Source organism: Neopsephotus bourkii, unplaced genomic scaffold (assembly GCF_033783945.1).
Source record: "Neopsephotus bourkii isolate Nb327-2 ecotype Australia unplaced genomic scaffold, CSIRO-AGI_Nbou_v1 NB_245, whole genome shotgun sequence".
In the NCBI taxonomy this organism is placed as follows: domain Eukaryota; kingdom Metazoa; phylum Chordata; class Aves; order Psittaciformes; family Psittacidae; genus Neopsephotus; species Neopsephotus bourkii.
Genome location: NW_026900755.1, coordinates 970,781 through 984,777, shown reverse-complemented (window position 1 = coordinate 984,777; position 13,997 = coordinate 970,781). Strand labels below are relative to the sequence as shown.

General features: G+C 39.3%; 1 protein-coding gene across 1 annotated transcript in view; it reads left to right on the top strand.

Annotated features, from left to right (window-relative positions):
- The window catches only part of PEPD (peptidase D), a 141,773-nt gene that overhangs the window by 35,409 nt on the left and 92,367 nt on the right, over positions 1-13,997 (top strand). The window contains 2 exon segments of the mRNA XM_061345964.1: positions 3,130-3,205; positions 4,779-4,825. Coding sequence (XP_061201948.1) covers positions 3,130-3,205; positions 4,779-4,825 — 123 coding nt within the window.

The window sequence follows — 13,997 nt, the reverse complement described above, 5'->3', positions numbered from 1 at the left end:
TGTTTCCAGAAGGATAAGGAAAAATGGATGTACCCAGATATTTTCCATGCATGGCACAAAAAGCAGCCATTAAGGTTGCATACATGTACTAAAAGCAACAAAAGAAGACATCTGATAAACACTGAGCTGATAACTGGGAACAGATACTTCTGGCAGTATGATCAAGACTGAGTGCACCATAGTGAAGCAAACACTTGTGTATCTTTAAGGAAAGCACTGGTTTAGGGAAATAGAGTTGAGTTACACAAGTTTCAACCTCATAATTGTCTTGACTCTGTATGCTTTTGACCACTTGATCAGTGGAAAATAGATTGTGCATGCAATTTGGTATCCAGCTGCTTAAAATGCCCAAACTTAATTTCAGAACTGAAATAGTACTTTGTATTGAAACGTCTCTCTTTTGCTGGATGAGTGACATGCATGAAAAGACCACCTGCTCATATGGACGAGTGCAAATAAAAGCACGAAGGTATGCAAAAGGATAGAATGAGAAAGAAGGCATAATTTTACAGTAGTAAAATGCAGGGGGAGGGAAGTTAAAAGTTACAGGTCAGTCCTGACAGTAGGAGGCTTGTGCTTCGAATTTAACTTGATTGCACTGAGTGGCTTGGCTGTTAATCCAAGAACCATGTTACATGCTGAATCTGTACATTTTCACGGTTGCAGTAGCTGGAGCCTGTCGATGGTGTGTTCCCATCAAAGTATTAATGAATGCATTGAGAGTAACTGCTCCAAGAGCCATTTTTAATAGAACATTGAAGTTCAGTCATGAACAAAGGTGGGACTTTCTTCCTAGCCTTATCTCGGAAGTGGAAAACATCATGAGAACTGTGGGCCACTCGTCACCCTCAAGACTGCTTTGCAGTGCTAACCAGAGTGCTTTGACTAGCAATGCTTTGGACCTGGCTCGGGAGAATGTTGCTTTTTGTGCAGTGAGGTGGTGGTGAAATGCATGCGCTTATACTACTCAAGTGTGCTGTTGGTAATTCCATCAGCAACATCAGGGCAGGCAACATGGGAGCCCAGTGACATTTTCGTTTCGGTATCCAGTGGAGTGTGAAGTTGGTCATGTTCTCTGCCTGATAGTACGTCCTCCCTTTCTTCCATGTTAATGGCTGGGTAGTGGGTTTTATTGGTCTCAGAATAAGTAAGCATTTTCTGTAAAATGTTTCAGTGCTTGACCTTGTATAAATGAAGGTGGTGCATTGCATAAAAAGTCTGAGCCTGAGCATGAATTTGTAAATGCAAAAAGATACCAGAAAGGTATGATCTAAAATACCTTGACCCGGAAGCCTTATGACCTAGCCCAGTAAAATAAATTCTAACACTGTTTGCATTTGTTGTTATGTATTACTAGCAGATCCCAGTTAAGAGATCAGACAACTGAATTTTGAAACAATCTATTTTTGAGGCACTTGCAGATCAGGGATATGCACTGTATATTGAAAGTAATATAAAGGCACATCAAACAAGTATTAAATTATCCTGCCTGTACATGCAGTCTTCCAAAGAACAGGATTAAATAAATATATATAAGCCTTTGCTACCTCATTCTAACACGAATAGATTTGAGGTGCTATTCTTTGTGTCTTGGCTGAAAGGCAGAAGCAAGAGTCTGTTTGCTCACCCATGGTGAGCAGATTATACCATCCCAGTGCAATTTTTTCACCTCGGTGTTCATTTTAAAACCTTGTACTTCTCAATATGTGTAATGATTGTTTTGTGTCATATTCCAGTTGACGAAAAATGTCAACCCATTCCCCTCTACTGTATTTCTGTTTGTAAGAGCGTTTGGATTGATACTGGCATTTTTACAAAGGTACCTTTACTCTTGCCAGAGAAGTTGTGCTTGCAGGGGAGTGGCTGTGCCGCATAGTGATGTGATCCCTGTCTGTGGGAAAAGCTCTTATCACACATCAGAGGCACTGATGGCTGAGAAGCCTGTTTCTGGATTCATTAAGACAAACTACAGGAGCAGAAACACAGTAAATAGTTTTCTGCAGCAGTGTGAGTAGGAGCATGTTACAATGACAAAGGGGTGTCTTGGTGGCAGTTTCAAAGTATAACAGTTATGGTACTTTGTAACTACTGCAAGCTCTGGAGTGGAGACCGAAAATACAATTTAAATGTTTTCGTGCAATTCGATAGATGTAGTTTTGTTCTTTGTAAACAGCTAAGTATGTACTTCACGGCTGCCTTTGAGATAAGCATGAGAAATATCAGGAAATGAGTACGTGTAGCAGTGAAGAGAGTAGGTGATTTTTAATAGATGGTATGGAACTATCTATGCTTCCCTGTTCATGGCATACTAAACGAATGCTTTTATTTGAAATACATGGTAGGAAGCGATACAAGTAGATAAGAGAATGTTAAATTTTTTGAGATGAGTTCAGAACAGAGTATCAAGGCTCATAAATAGACAAATTCAGTATCTCATAAGGCATGAAGAACAGGATGGAATTTTTAGGGGGTTGGGTTTTTTTTTTTCCCCCAGAAGCATATGAAAAAGAACGGACATAGTGTCTGTAATTACTGCTGCTGCGGTTTCTGAATTTCTTGTTTTGTTTTTTTTTTTTAATACCAAACAGAAATAGCATTTTTTCATTACCACCACCCTTATTCCCCCTCTCTCCTCTCTCCTTTTTGAGGTATTGCAACTAGGTGGGAGTTGAGGCTGTGCTAAATAGAAATTCTGGAGCTCTGGGAATTTCATTATGTAAACTAGTTTCAAGTTTTGTTTAAAAAATAAATCAAGTATGCTTGTAGAAATGTTCCTTTTGAAGTGGTGTTTGAGCCTTGGCAAAAGCAGAAATATGTTGCTTTTGTTCCTAATGTATTGTAGAATGATTTGAAAAATGTTGGTTGGACCACTTGTTTATTAGCATTAAAATAATGCCCTCTGATGTTTGAAATGCTTGTGACTTCCCTTTGTAAGATTGTTTTGCTAATGCTGAATCAATGACAACAAAACTTTGCTGCCATGAGTACTGTAAAAGCTCTTAGCTCCTGAGGTATACTTGATCTAATTTTACCGTAGGTGATGGATTTTATTTTCAGGGGTTTTTACTTCATAATCCTTAAGGTGTGAAGTTGCAACCTAACCTGATATCTGTTCTACTTTTCCTTAAGTCGTGTGATTAAGACAGACATGGAGTTGGAAGTTCTGCGCTACACCAATAAAATCTCCAGTGAAGCTCATAAAGAGGTAATGGATCTTTTACTGATAATAATTTTTGCTCTTCATGTAGCAGTGGTACTCAGAAATGTTCCCAGCAACCCTGAATTACTTAGTAATAAAATAATGGAAAAGCTGGATAGAAATAAGAGGATAATATCCCTCCTGTTACAGCCCAGTAATATACCTTACATTGTCCTTGAACTCACTAGTACATTTGTGGTATCTGAGAAATGAAGTGTGGTTTTGGATAAAAGCTGGAGCCTCAGCAGAAGGTGACATTCTTGCAGTGTATCTCTCCTGTATGGACAAATATCAGTATAGTGATGGAGAAAGAAGAATCATAGAATCATAGAATGATTAGGTTTGGAAAGGACCTTAAAAATCTCTAGTTCCAAACCTCTGCCATGGGCAGAGGTGGCTCACACTAGACCATGTTATCTGAAGCTCTGTCCAACCAATAGATCTGTCCAGCCAAGAGATAAAGAAGATTATTCTTCTGGCCCATGTCAGCGTGTGCAGCTCTGAAAAGGTTAACTTCATAGGTTACTCTCTCCAGATCCTTACAATTCAGTCTGTAATGGTTGTCAGTGTTTGATAGTGCTCCTTAGGCTGTTCCTCAGAAGTAGGTATGTCCAACAGTGTAGTGCTTCACGATTGCTATTGTGTTGGCACAGCAGAGTGTCAAAGATTTCCATGCTCTCAGCAAGGCTACCCAGGTTGGACCTAGCGCTATGCCAGTGGAGTCATATTGCTGTACTGGTATTGATGACAAAATTAACTTGGGTGTTAATGCTATACTCCATATTGTGATGCAGAGATGCCATGAGTTCTGACTGACCAGAGGGAGCTTAAGAAGAAGTAACTGATAAGGTTACTGACTCAACTGTTGTCTTTGCTTCTGCTCCTCAGATTTCTGAACTGTGAAGTATAAAAATATTTTAAAGGAAATATAAAGTTAAAATTGTGAAGTCTAAGAATAGTTATTTACATTCTTTCTGGTTGGTCCTTCATCATCCTGGAATAACCCTGTCATGTCTGAGAGAATTTCTTCATAGAGCAGCTGCCTAGAGCTTTTTTTTAATACAGAAACAGGCAAAGGAATAAAACTGGTGCACATTTTCAGCAAATCCAAGAACAAAAATCAGACTTAACGGGTTGTGAAATAGTGTTAACTCTAGTAGTTTTCTGTTGATTCGCATTGCAAAGTATGAAAGAGTATCTCCTATTCTAGTTTATTCCAGTTCACAGTTTCGTTTTGCTGGTGTTCCATAAAAGTAAAACAAAAGAACTTTGCTGGCAAGTTCACCAGGGCTTTAAGAATTAAGCACTTTATTTCAAGGAGCTTCACTTCATTAGGATATAGTAGTTTGGTAATTGAACTTGCTTTTTTGCTGGAGACTGCAGGCATTTATAAAAATTAAAATGAGTTTGATTTCTAATGTAGTTTTAAAATGTGTCTACTGATGTAAATTTAAATTAAGTACAGATTATATTTTTGTAATATAGGTTCCTCTGGAGGTAACTCAGTCATAAGTCATAAATTTATAAATACGATATTCCCTCCTGCTATGAATGTCCCATGTTAATATGTATCTTACAGGTAATGAAGGCAGTAAAAGCAGGTATGAAAGAATACGAGATGGAGAGGTAAGAGTTCTTTCAATAATTGTAATAAAAAAGAAGAAAATCTCTCTGTAGTAGGGGTAGAAGCAATAGCTGAGGCAAAGTAGTAGCATTGATTCAGATGAGACTGAGAGCTCATTACTGTTTGAACACAGTTGCAATCATTTTATTATTTTGAGGTGATACTTCACCAGTTTCAAACGTATTTTATGATGGTTGATTATTTTCTGGTGGGGGGTTATTGTAGCAAAATTCTCATTTTAAGTTTCAGCAATTTACAGAAGCTTTACAAAATAAATGTTATTGTTTGAAGCCATCCAATAAAATGGAGTTTATGGATAAACAATGCCCCGTTGCTTAGAAGACTGCATGTGTGAGTGTTTAAGAACCTTATAAAAGGCTGTGTTCAGTTACATTTTGCCTGCAATTACAAGTCAGCATTACCTGTACTTAGCCTGTACAAGGAGCTCATCTCACAAGTGCGGTGGATGTTACTAGAGCTGTTAAGTAAATAAGAATGCAGCTTGTATCTCTTGTGTTGAAGAAAACATGCTGTACATGCATATATAGGAAGGATTGGCTGCTCTTAACTGATATAGTAGTGATGTGTCTAGATACAAGGAAAACATTGCCTCCTCTTTTAAATCAATATTTACACTAAATCAGCAGCAGCTTATCATATAAAGCACAGTTTTGATCACGAAGGCCATTTATTTTTAGCTTGCATACTGTATTTTCAATTTTCAAAGTATTTTCCTAATGAAGAAATAGAAAACTGCAGCTATTTCTCAGTTACTGTTGTTTCTTGATAGTAATTTTTCAAACATTAGTAAGCAGGATAGTTCAGCACCCAGTGAGGGGGAAAATAAAGTGGTCTCAGTATTTGTCATCAGCATTTCAAGGTAGCTCAAAAAAAAGAAATAATGCCCTTGCAACATATGTAATATGGAAAAAAACAGTGTTGCATTTAAGCAGTTTAAATTTCTACAGACTCTATAGGGTCATGCCCATAATTTGAATGTGCTTCAAATTGCAGCTTCATATACTGCCAGGAAACAAGGGGGGAAAGTTGTGGTATGCATTCCCCTGTTACCTTTATTAGTGAACCTCGTGTTTGTGTTCATTTTACACACCACCCATGCTGCATGTGCTGATAGTGAATGGTTGGTTCTGGAAGGTGATAGTAATCAAAAAATTCCATATAGCAGAGTTTGTTCTCAGGTGCTTTTAAATGTTACAATCCTGGCAGTTTGGTTTAATGTCATGGAGCAAACACACACACACACACACACACACACACATATATATATATATATATATATGCTCTTTTGGAAGTCTTTGTATAACTGTTTTCTCTTCAGGGCTTTCATTCTTCTCTGGCTATCTTCATCCGTACACAGCAACCTTTTGAAAAGATTTATTTGTGTCTTTCAATTAAAAAAAAAATAATAATTAGGCAACTGTCTATTAGACCTATTTAAAATTGCCTTCTGTTCTTCCATATGTCCTGATAGATTGCACTTCCTGAAAGAGTTTGAGGTTATTTCATTAATGAAAGAGGTCTTGGCAGACTACTTCTGTAGCGTCTGCCTTGGAAACTATAATTAGAACTTTAGTTTCTGTTGCTAGTGGAATCCATCCCTGCTCTGCTTTCTGTTCCCTTGTTGGTTAGGGGAAACGGGTCCTAAAAATGTAAACCTGTAATTTCCACACCTTTCTGTCAAGAGATGCATAGTTGAAATGGTTATAAATGAAGTTAGAAAGCAATCAAGGAGATTTATACTGTGTATGCAGATCAAGCTTGTCTAAGAAGGGAACTTTCAAAGACCTGAAAATAGGTAGCATCCAAAAAAAAAAGAATTTTCTTTGAAATAGTAGGAGTTCGGTTGGTTGATTTTTGCTGTTTGGGGAAATTGGGAGGTTTGGTTGAGGTGTTTCGTTTGTTTTGTGGTGGCTTTTTTTGGTCAACTGTGTGACAGCTTTGGTACAGCTGAAATCTAAGGGTGCAGAGAACCAGAATTCTTAGTCTGTATAGATTTATCTGAAGTATTCACACTTGTATTTAAAAGATGAATTAAAAGTTAATGAAGTTTTTAATTTTCTGATGTTTTTAGGGCTTCTGCTCCCTTTGTGGAAGCTTTCTGAATTGTGTGGTCCTTTCCCCAGGTGCATTTGCAGTTCCCACTTACAGCTGTGAAATTGTGAATTTTTAAATGAGTACAGATACCTCTTGAAATGTGGCCAATAGAACCCCCTTTCATATTGCTTCACTTCATTCTTTGACATTGTGGAGTACATATAGCACGTGTAGTTGAGTACGAAGCTAGTCTGACCTTGTCTGCTAGGAAGAATAATGCCAGAGATCTCCAAAGCAATTAAAATTTTCCATTACTACATGTAGGACCTAAGCGTTGCCTTTTCTTTGCTCATTCGGTTAAGCAGCATTCCTACAAAAAAATGAGTCATTTTACTTCTGTAACATACAACAAGAATATGTTAAAAGTACTCCAGGAAATGTATCTAAGAGTCAGCAATGCATAAAGCAAGTTATATTTCTAGGATTGAGATTATTCCCTGAGAAGTAATTTGAAAGAAATTAAGTAAATTATGGAAATATGTCTAGATAAGATAGTATCTTTTATTTTGAAGGTTGAAAGCTGGCTTCAGAAATGTGCTAGAAGTGTTCTTTAAGATTAAGGTCCACTGGTAAATTATTTTGAACCAGTAATGTGTTAATGCGAAGATACATAAAAAATGAACACATTTAACTGCAAGTCCAGTCAGCCCTGAGTTCTTTTTTTGGTTTGATGTTATTTAACTTTAATACGTGGTTGGTTGACTTTAAGGAGACAGCCAAGGCAATTATCTACAAACAGTAATTCACAGCATGTGTAATTGCATATGAAGTTATTTTGGTAGGTCAAATTCTGGATTTTCTCTGAAGCAGTTTGTTTGGTATTTGTGCTTATCTCATGTTTAATTAATCTTCTTTAATTAAAGGCTTTTAATTATGAAACTGCTCTGTAGTTAATATATTGTTGGAATGCAACAAAATTATAAAGGAAGTCTCTTCAACATAAGTATGTGAAAAAAATCTGATTTCAGCTAAGTTGTTTTAAGTGTGTATATATATAAACAAAAATATTTTTGTGTGTATATATAGCTACATATATATATATATACACTGAAAGTATTAATTAGGACCTACAGCCGTCTGTTTCAGGATGCTCTAAAGTGCTAGAGATACCATCTCTGGATCAGCGTTATCTGTTTATAGACTGCTTCTTAGTATTTATAAAATGAAGTTTTGAATCTTCTGTGCATTCTCTCATTTGTTCCATTTTTTTATTGAAGAAAACAATTTTAAGATTGGGATGGCTGTTTGGAATGTTGGTTTACTTGGTGAATGACATGAAAGTGTATGCTGTGGCAACAGAAGAGCAACTTCCTGTATTAAGAGTATTGGACATGTAGCTATTATATGCATTGCCTGTTCTTGTGAGGTTTTACCCTGTTCTTTTTAGCACTGAAGGCTCAGTGATAGAGTGTGTGCACAGTCCTGAACTGATTATATGATAACATAGTCAACATTACCTTGATGAAGCTGAGCAGCACTAAACCAGGCCTAAACACACCTCTTGTCCAAGATCTCCCTCTATTATTTGACTGTCTCTGAATCCTCTATGACTACTAACACAAGAGCACCATAGTGTTACCATACACATAACTGATTCCATTATCTAGGACCCCAAAACCTGGATGCTGTAGAGTGGATTTTTTAAACCAAAGGAGCAATTAGCTGGTGTAAAGGTGTTGGAGGTGGGTAACAGAACTTTGCATGTTGTTTCCATCAGTAAAGCAGCAACATAAGCAGGATCTGGCCATATCTGCAGAGAGGAGCTCTGAGACTCTTGGGCACTGCTGAAGTACTGTTGGTTTTATTATTGGCTTGCATGTCTGCTTTCCTCTCTGAGGTTTGCCTGCATTTCCTTCTTGTGACTTTAAATGTTCCAGTGTAAGGTTGGTGCAAGTGGTGGAGGGCAATGTGTGTTCGTGCTATCTTGTTCTCCAGATGTGGTTGTAGAGGGGGGAGTTGGAGTTTATTCAGAGCATATGCCAGCCAGGTCAAGAACTTGTGCCCCATCACTATGTAGTGTACTGGGTATTTTAGGTCTTTATAACCATAAAATAATTGTGGGCATTTTGTAGTAGTTAATACTAAACTGAAACTCCACCCTGCTGTAACAGCAACAAAGTGAAGAATGAAATAGGAAGAAGGCAGCTACAGAGGTTTTTTTCCTTCTTGGTTTGCAATGCTTGCAGGCTATTTTTACACCTTGCCTCTCTTACCAGCTGGGGCTGATACGAGTTCTTTATCCCTATTCTTTTTAGTGCTGTCCCTGATTCTAAAGCAGAGCTTAGACTCTGAGATGAGTTCCTGTGGTATCTGTCAATGTTAAATTTCACTATCTGTGGAAGTCTTGAGAGTTGTCTCATGGATTATGGCTCTCGTCTTTCGTTTATCTGTCTCTCCTCAGCTCCACTGGAACAAACTGAAAATAAAACACACATGTTATTTCACTAGGAAAGAGAAAATAGCCAGATTCTTTTTTTTTTTTTTTTTTTTTTTTTTTTTTTCATGTAGTGCAATGCTGATTATTTTAGCTGATCAGTATTTGCCACTTACTATCTCCCTGGTAGATTTTGCTCTGAATGTTCTTGAGAAAGGCACTGACTTTTGCAGCAAATAATCTCTACTTTTTTTTTTTTGTGATTCAGTTTTTGGTTTTAGCATTTCAGCTTATATGTAGCCTTTATAACTCCTTTACATAAGTGTGTATGTGGATAGTAAACAAGAATGGCTATTGCAGCTGACAAAAATACATGGGTGAATTCTTCACAGTTGTTTTTTGACATGGGAATGGTATTGAATTGTGCCATGACCATCACTGGTATTTCTGTATAGGATTTATTTTCATTAAACAAGAGATGAGCACTCCATGAATCAAGTCAGGATGCTCAGTTACTGAAATGAGATTTTCCTTTAATTTTATTTTTCAGGTGGTTGGTGGCATTGTGTAGCCTGAAAATGGCTTGACTGCTTGTTTCCCAAAGCTGCCTAACAAGTAGAGGTGATGGGTTTTTAACTGTATGTTACAGCTATCAATAGGCTGGATTTAAAACTTTGAAATACATGAAAAACATCTGAAAGAGAGGAGGAAGGAGGCCTTTGCCTGTGTGCTTAAAACAAAAATCCACTCATTCTTCCTTTGTTTCTTCATGCCTCTGTGTTAAGACTGGTGTATGTCTCTGACTGCTGTTTGGGCAGTATTTTAGTACTAAGACAATCCTGTATCCAGTATTATTTATTTGCCTTTATATCTGGTTTTAGTAGAAGGGTCAAAGGAAAAAATAGATCAGCAGCAATTTCTGTTTTTTAGCAAAATGTCTGCACTGCACAGCAGCCCAGGAGCTTCTCTTCAACAGGCATTGTACTGAGGCCAGTGCAGAATCGCAGGATCACAGACAGGTTTGGGTTGGAAGGGCCGTTAAAGCTCATCCAGTTCCAAACCCCTGCCATGGGCAGGGACACCTTCCACTTGACCAGATCACTCCAAGCCCTGTCCAACCTGGCATTGAACACTGCCAGGGATGGGGCAGCCACAGCTTCTTTTGGCACCTTGTGCCACTGCTTCAGCACCCTCACAGGGAAGAACTTATTTCTAGTATCTAATGTAAATCTCCCTTCTTTCAGTTTAATGCCATTCCCCCTTGTCCTGTCACTACAGGCCCTTGTCAAAAGTCCCGCTCCAGCTTTCTTGCTGGCCCCTTTAGGCACTGGAAGCTGCTTTAAGTTCTTCCTGGAGCCTTCTCTTCTCCAGGCTGACCAAACCCAGCTCTCTCATCCTGGCTCCAAAGCAGAGCTGCTGCTGATCGTCTTCGTGCCCCACCTGTGAACTTTCTCTAACACTGAGTAGCTGAGCCGGTGATTTCATACCTAAGCCTGGGGAACACATGGTGGGAGAAAGCAGCTCGGGGTCCCTGCGGCAGGTGCACCCCACAGCCTGGGGGAGCTCCCGCATGTGCAGCTCTTGTCCTGTCCTCCTGGTGGTGCTTGGAGGGTGTGGGTGTCAGGATGTGGGGTCCTGAGCCAGTGGAACCATATTTGGACACAGCTCAGACCTGAATGTGGTATAGTGGAGCCATGTGGGCAGCCGTTTTGAGCCATTCCTCCTCAGAGCAGCGGTCTGTGTTGGGGACTGTGCCCTCAGGTCACGACACTGACCAGGGGAGCTCCTCAAGGTTGACAGCACTCCCTTTTTAGGTGAGGGATTGCACATTTGAGATCATTGGCTATAAAGTTTAAGAATCAGCAGTGTAGTGATGATTTCATGTGTCATCCTGAGTCTGTAGTTAATGTTGGTGGAGCTTTAATTGAGTTTGAACAATAAATTTCATTTAGCCTCGATTTATTGTTTCCGTGGCAGTCACATAGAACCTCCTAAAAACAGCAGCATGAAATGACCTGCAGCAGCCCAGGGCAGGCGGGCAGCTCAGTGCAGCTCTGACAGCACACATCAGGTAGCTGCTAATTGCTTAGGCTGAGTGAGCCGCTTTATCTCAGGTGTCCAATGCCCAGAGGGAAGTCAGACACAATATTTTTGCTGGGAAGAGCAACTGGATTCAGAGGGACGGTTCCTGCAGCCTTCACCTCCTGCCTACCTTCCCTCAGGTACAGCTGGTCCTTTGTTTTAAATTAGCCTGTTGCTGCTGATTTCCTTGTCCAGCTGAATTAAGGTTGTAAATAGTCTTAAAATAAATCTGAATTTAAGAATTGATTTAGAAAACCCCTGAGCATTGTTCCTCTTCTGTGGCACACAGAGGCACATATGCATACTTACATGCACTCGACTCAGCAGAAGTGGGGTGAGGATTGCTTCCTGCACATGGAGCCTCCTGTCTCAGCACCTCGTCTGCTTTAGGGGAAGAGCTCCTCTGTGGTAAGTGAGGTTCCAGCAGTCCCAGCCCTGGCAAACACACACCAGTTTCCAGTAACCCAGTCACTCAGCTCTCCACAGCTGAGAGGAGAAACGTGGAGTGCAGGAGTCTCCTGGGGACAGGAGCATTGGGAGACCAGAACCTCCAAGGCCTGGAACTGCTGGTCTCAGCGGTCATGGTGGCTGCTGGTGGACTCCATTAACTGCCGGGAGGGAGCAGATTTGAAACAGTATTTTCATAGTAACCTTAACCTTAGCAGCATTCCCTCCTTGCAGGAGGTCCTGAGGCAAGCTCATACATTTTCTCTTTCAGTGGAGGACAGCTTGATTCGCCTCCTTAATGTCACTTTAATTAGCTCTTTGTGTAGGAGAGTGCTGTTTAATTGCACAGGTCTCTTCTGTGACTTGTGATTGAAGTTCCACATAATTGGGTTTTATCTTCCTCTAAAAAATTGTGGAATCGGACTGTGTGAGAGCTTTAAAATAAAACCCTCATCAGCCCACAGATACCAAAGAACAATTACCACGTTGGTATTAGAAAATGGTTCCCTTCAGAGAGCAAGCTGTGGAAGGACGTATGCAACATGCATGCGTACAAAACTTGGCTTGCTTTTGTAGCAAGATGTAACCTAATTTCAGCTACTGTGTCATTGTATGTCCTTACAGGGTTATTAATCTAGTTAGTGCAATGATAATTCATAATTACCATTTTATTATCATTTTGGAAATCAAAAGGTAGTCACTATTTTTATTTGAATTTTGAATCTGATGGAAAATTACAAGCAATGTTAATTTCTGTGGCTGTTTCATAGAGTGGCTGTTACTATTATTTATATTAAGGAAAGAACAGGCCTTCTTCGCACATTAGCAGTGATGTCAGGTTTTACTGAATCTAGTGTGGCATTGAGATAGTGAACTAATTAGCATTACTAATGACAAGCCAAGATGGAAGATACGTGAAATGGAACTCATTGTAAAACACAGCAGGCAGAACTGATTATTATTTGCTGTGGATTTTGTTCATGCTTGTTCAGACAAGTCAAATGTAAAGATTTTACCATATGCAAGGCTTTATCTGCATTGTGAGCTTTAGTTCAGTAATTCTTGCTCATTACTGTTAAAACAGATCACAATTCTGTGTTCTTTGGCCCTCCTCTTTGGATAACTGCAGTTGCTACATGGTCATGCTCGGAGACTGGAAGCCCAACTTGAAGGAAATGGGTAGGATACCAAGACTGGCCATTAATAATATGGTGTTGCAAAGTGTCCATCTGCAAATCAGAACTATTTTACACAGATGAAAAGAAAATGAGCAGATTGTGTTCCTTCCTGTCAGCATACCCCCTGCATAATTTTTTTTCCAAATTGGTTCTTAGGCCATCCTTATCACTGCAGTGTGCAAGTGCTGCCTCCCAGCTTATTACACAGCATTTCTAGCATTTTTCCTGGTGGTTCTCTTTTAGCTTGTTTGATTTCTGTTTGGCTTTCTGTTGTTGCATCACCTCTCTAGGGGAAGAATTGTGCAAAAAAAGTGTGCTATTTTGGCAGGTATTAGGGTTTTTTAGTGCACCCATTATTAGCAGTATTGCAAAAACACAAGGTCAGGATTGCAGTTACAGGATGATATGTGATGGTCTCTTCTAGTTTTATTCTCTATGCATATGAGTTTGATCTTATTTGCAGAATGTTGTGTTGCTCTCAAGTGTTGTAATTTTTTTGACCTAGGTGCAGCTGTGGGGTCTTAAGTGTTGTTCAGAGATGGTAGGCTTAAGCCTCTTAATGCTTACTAAGGTCTGAGATTACAATTGAAAAAAATAAATGTATGGGAAGTCAGTGAAGGTAGGAAAGGACAAAGTAGCAGGTGGCTGTCTGTAGTGGGAGATGCAAGAGTACTGGTGTTTCCTTAGCACTGAAGACTTCATGCATAACTACTGGATTTCTACTGTGAGCAGTGCTGAAGGTGGCCTGTGTAACTAACTTGTATAGCAGCGCAGAAGAGAGCTGAATTGCCAGGCAGAAGTGATGGAAAATGAAGTGAAACTTAGAACTGGGAGGAACCTGAATCATATAAGACAGTAGAGGTGATGTTTCTGGTAAAATAAAGTTGAGCCTTGAAGCAGTCCTAGGAAGTGAGGGATACAAAGACCTTTGCTGACAATTGACTCTGTGTCTTCTGATTCACTTACTGAAACCTGCAT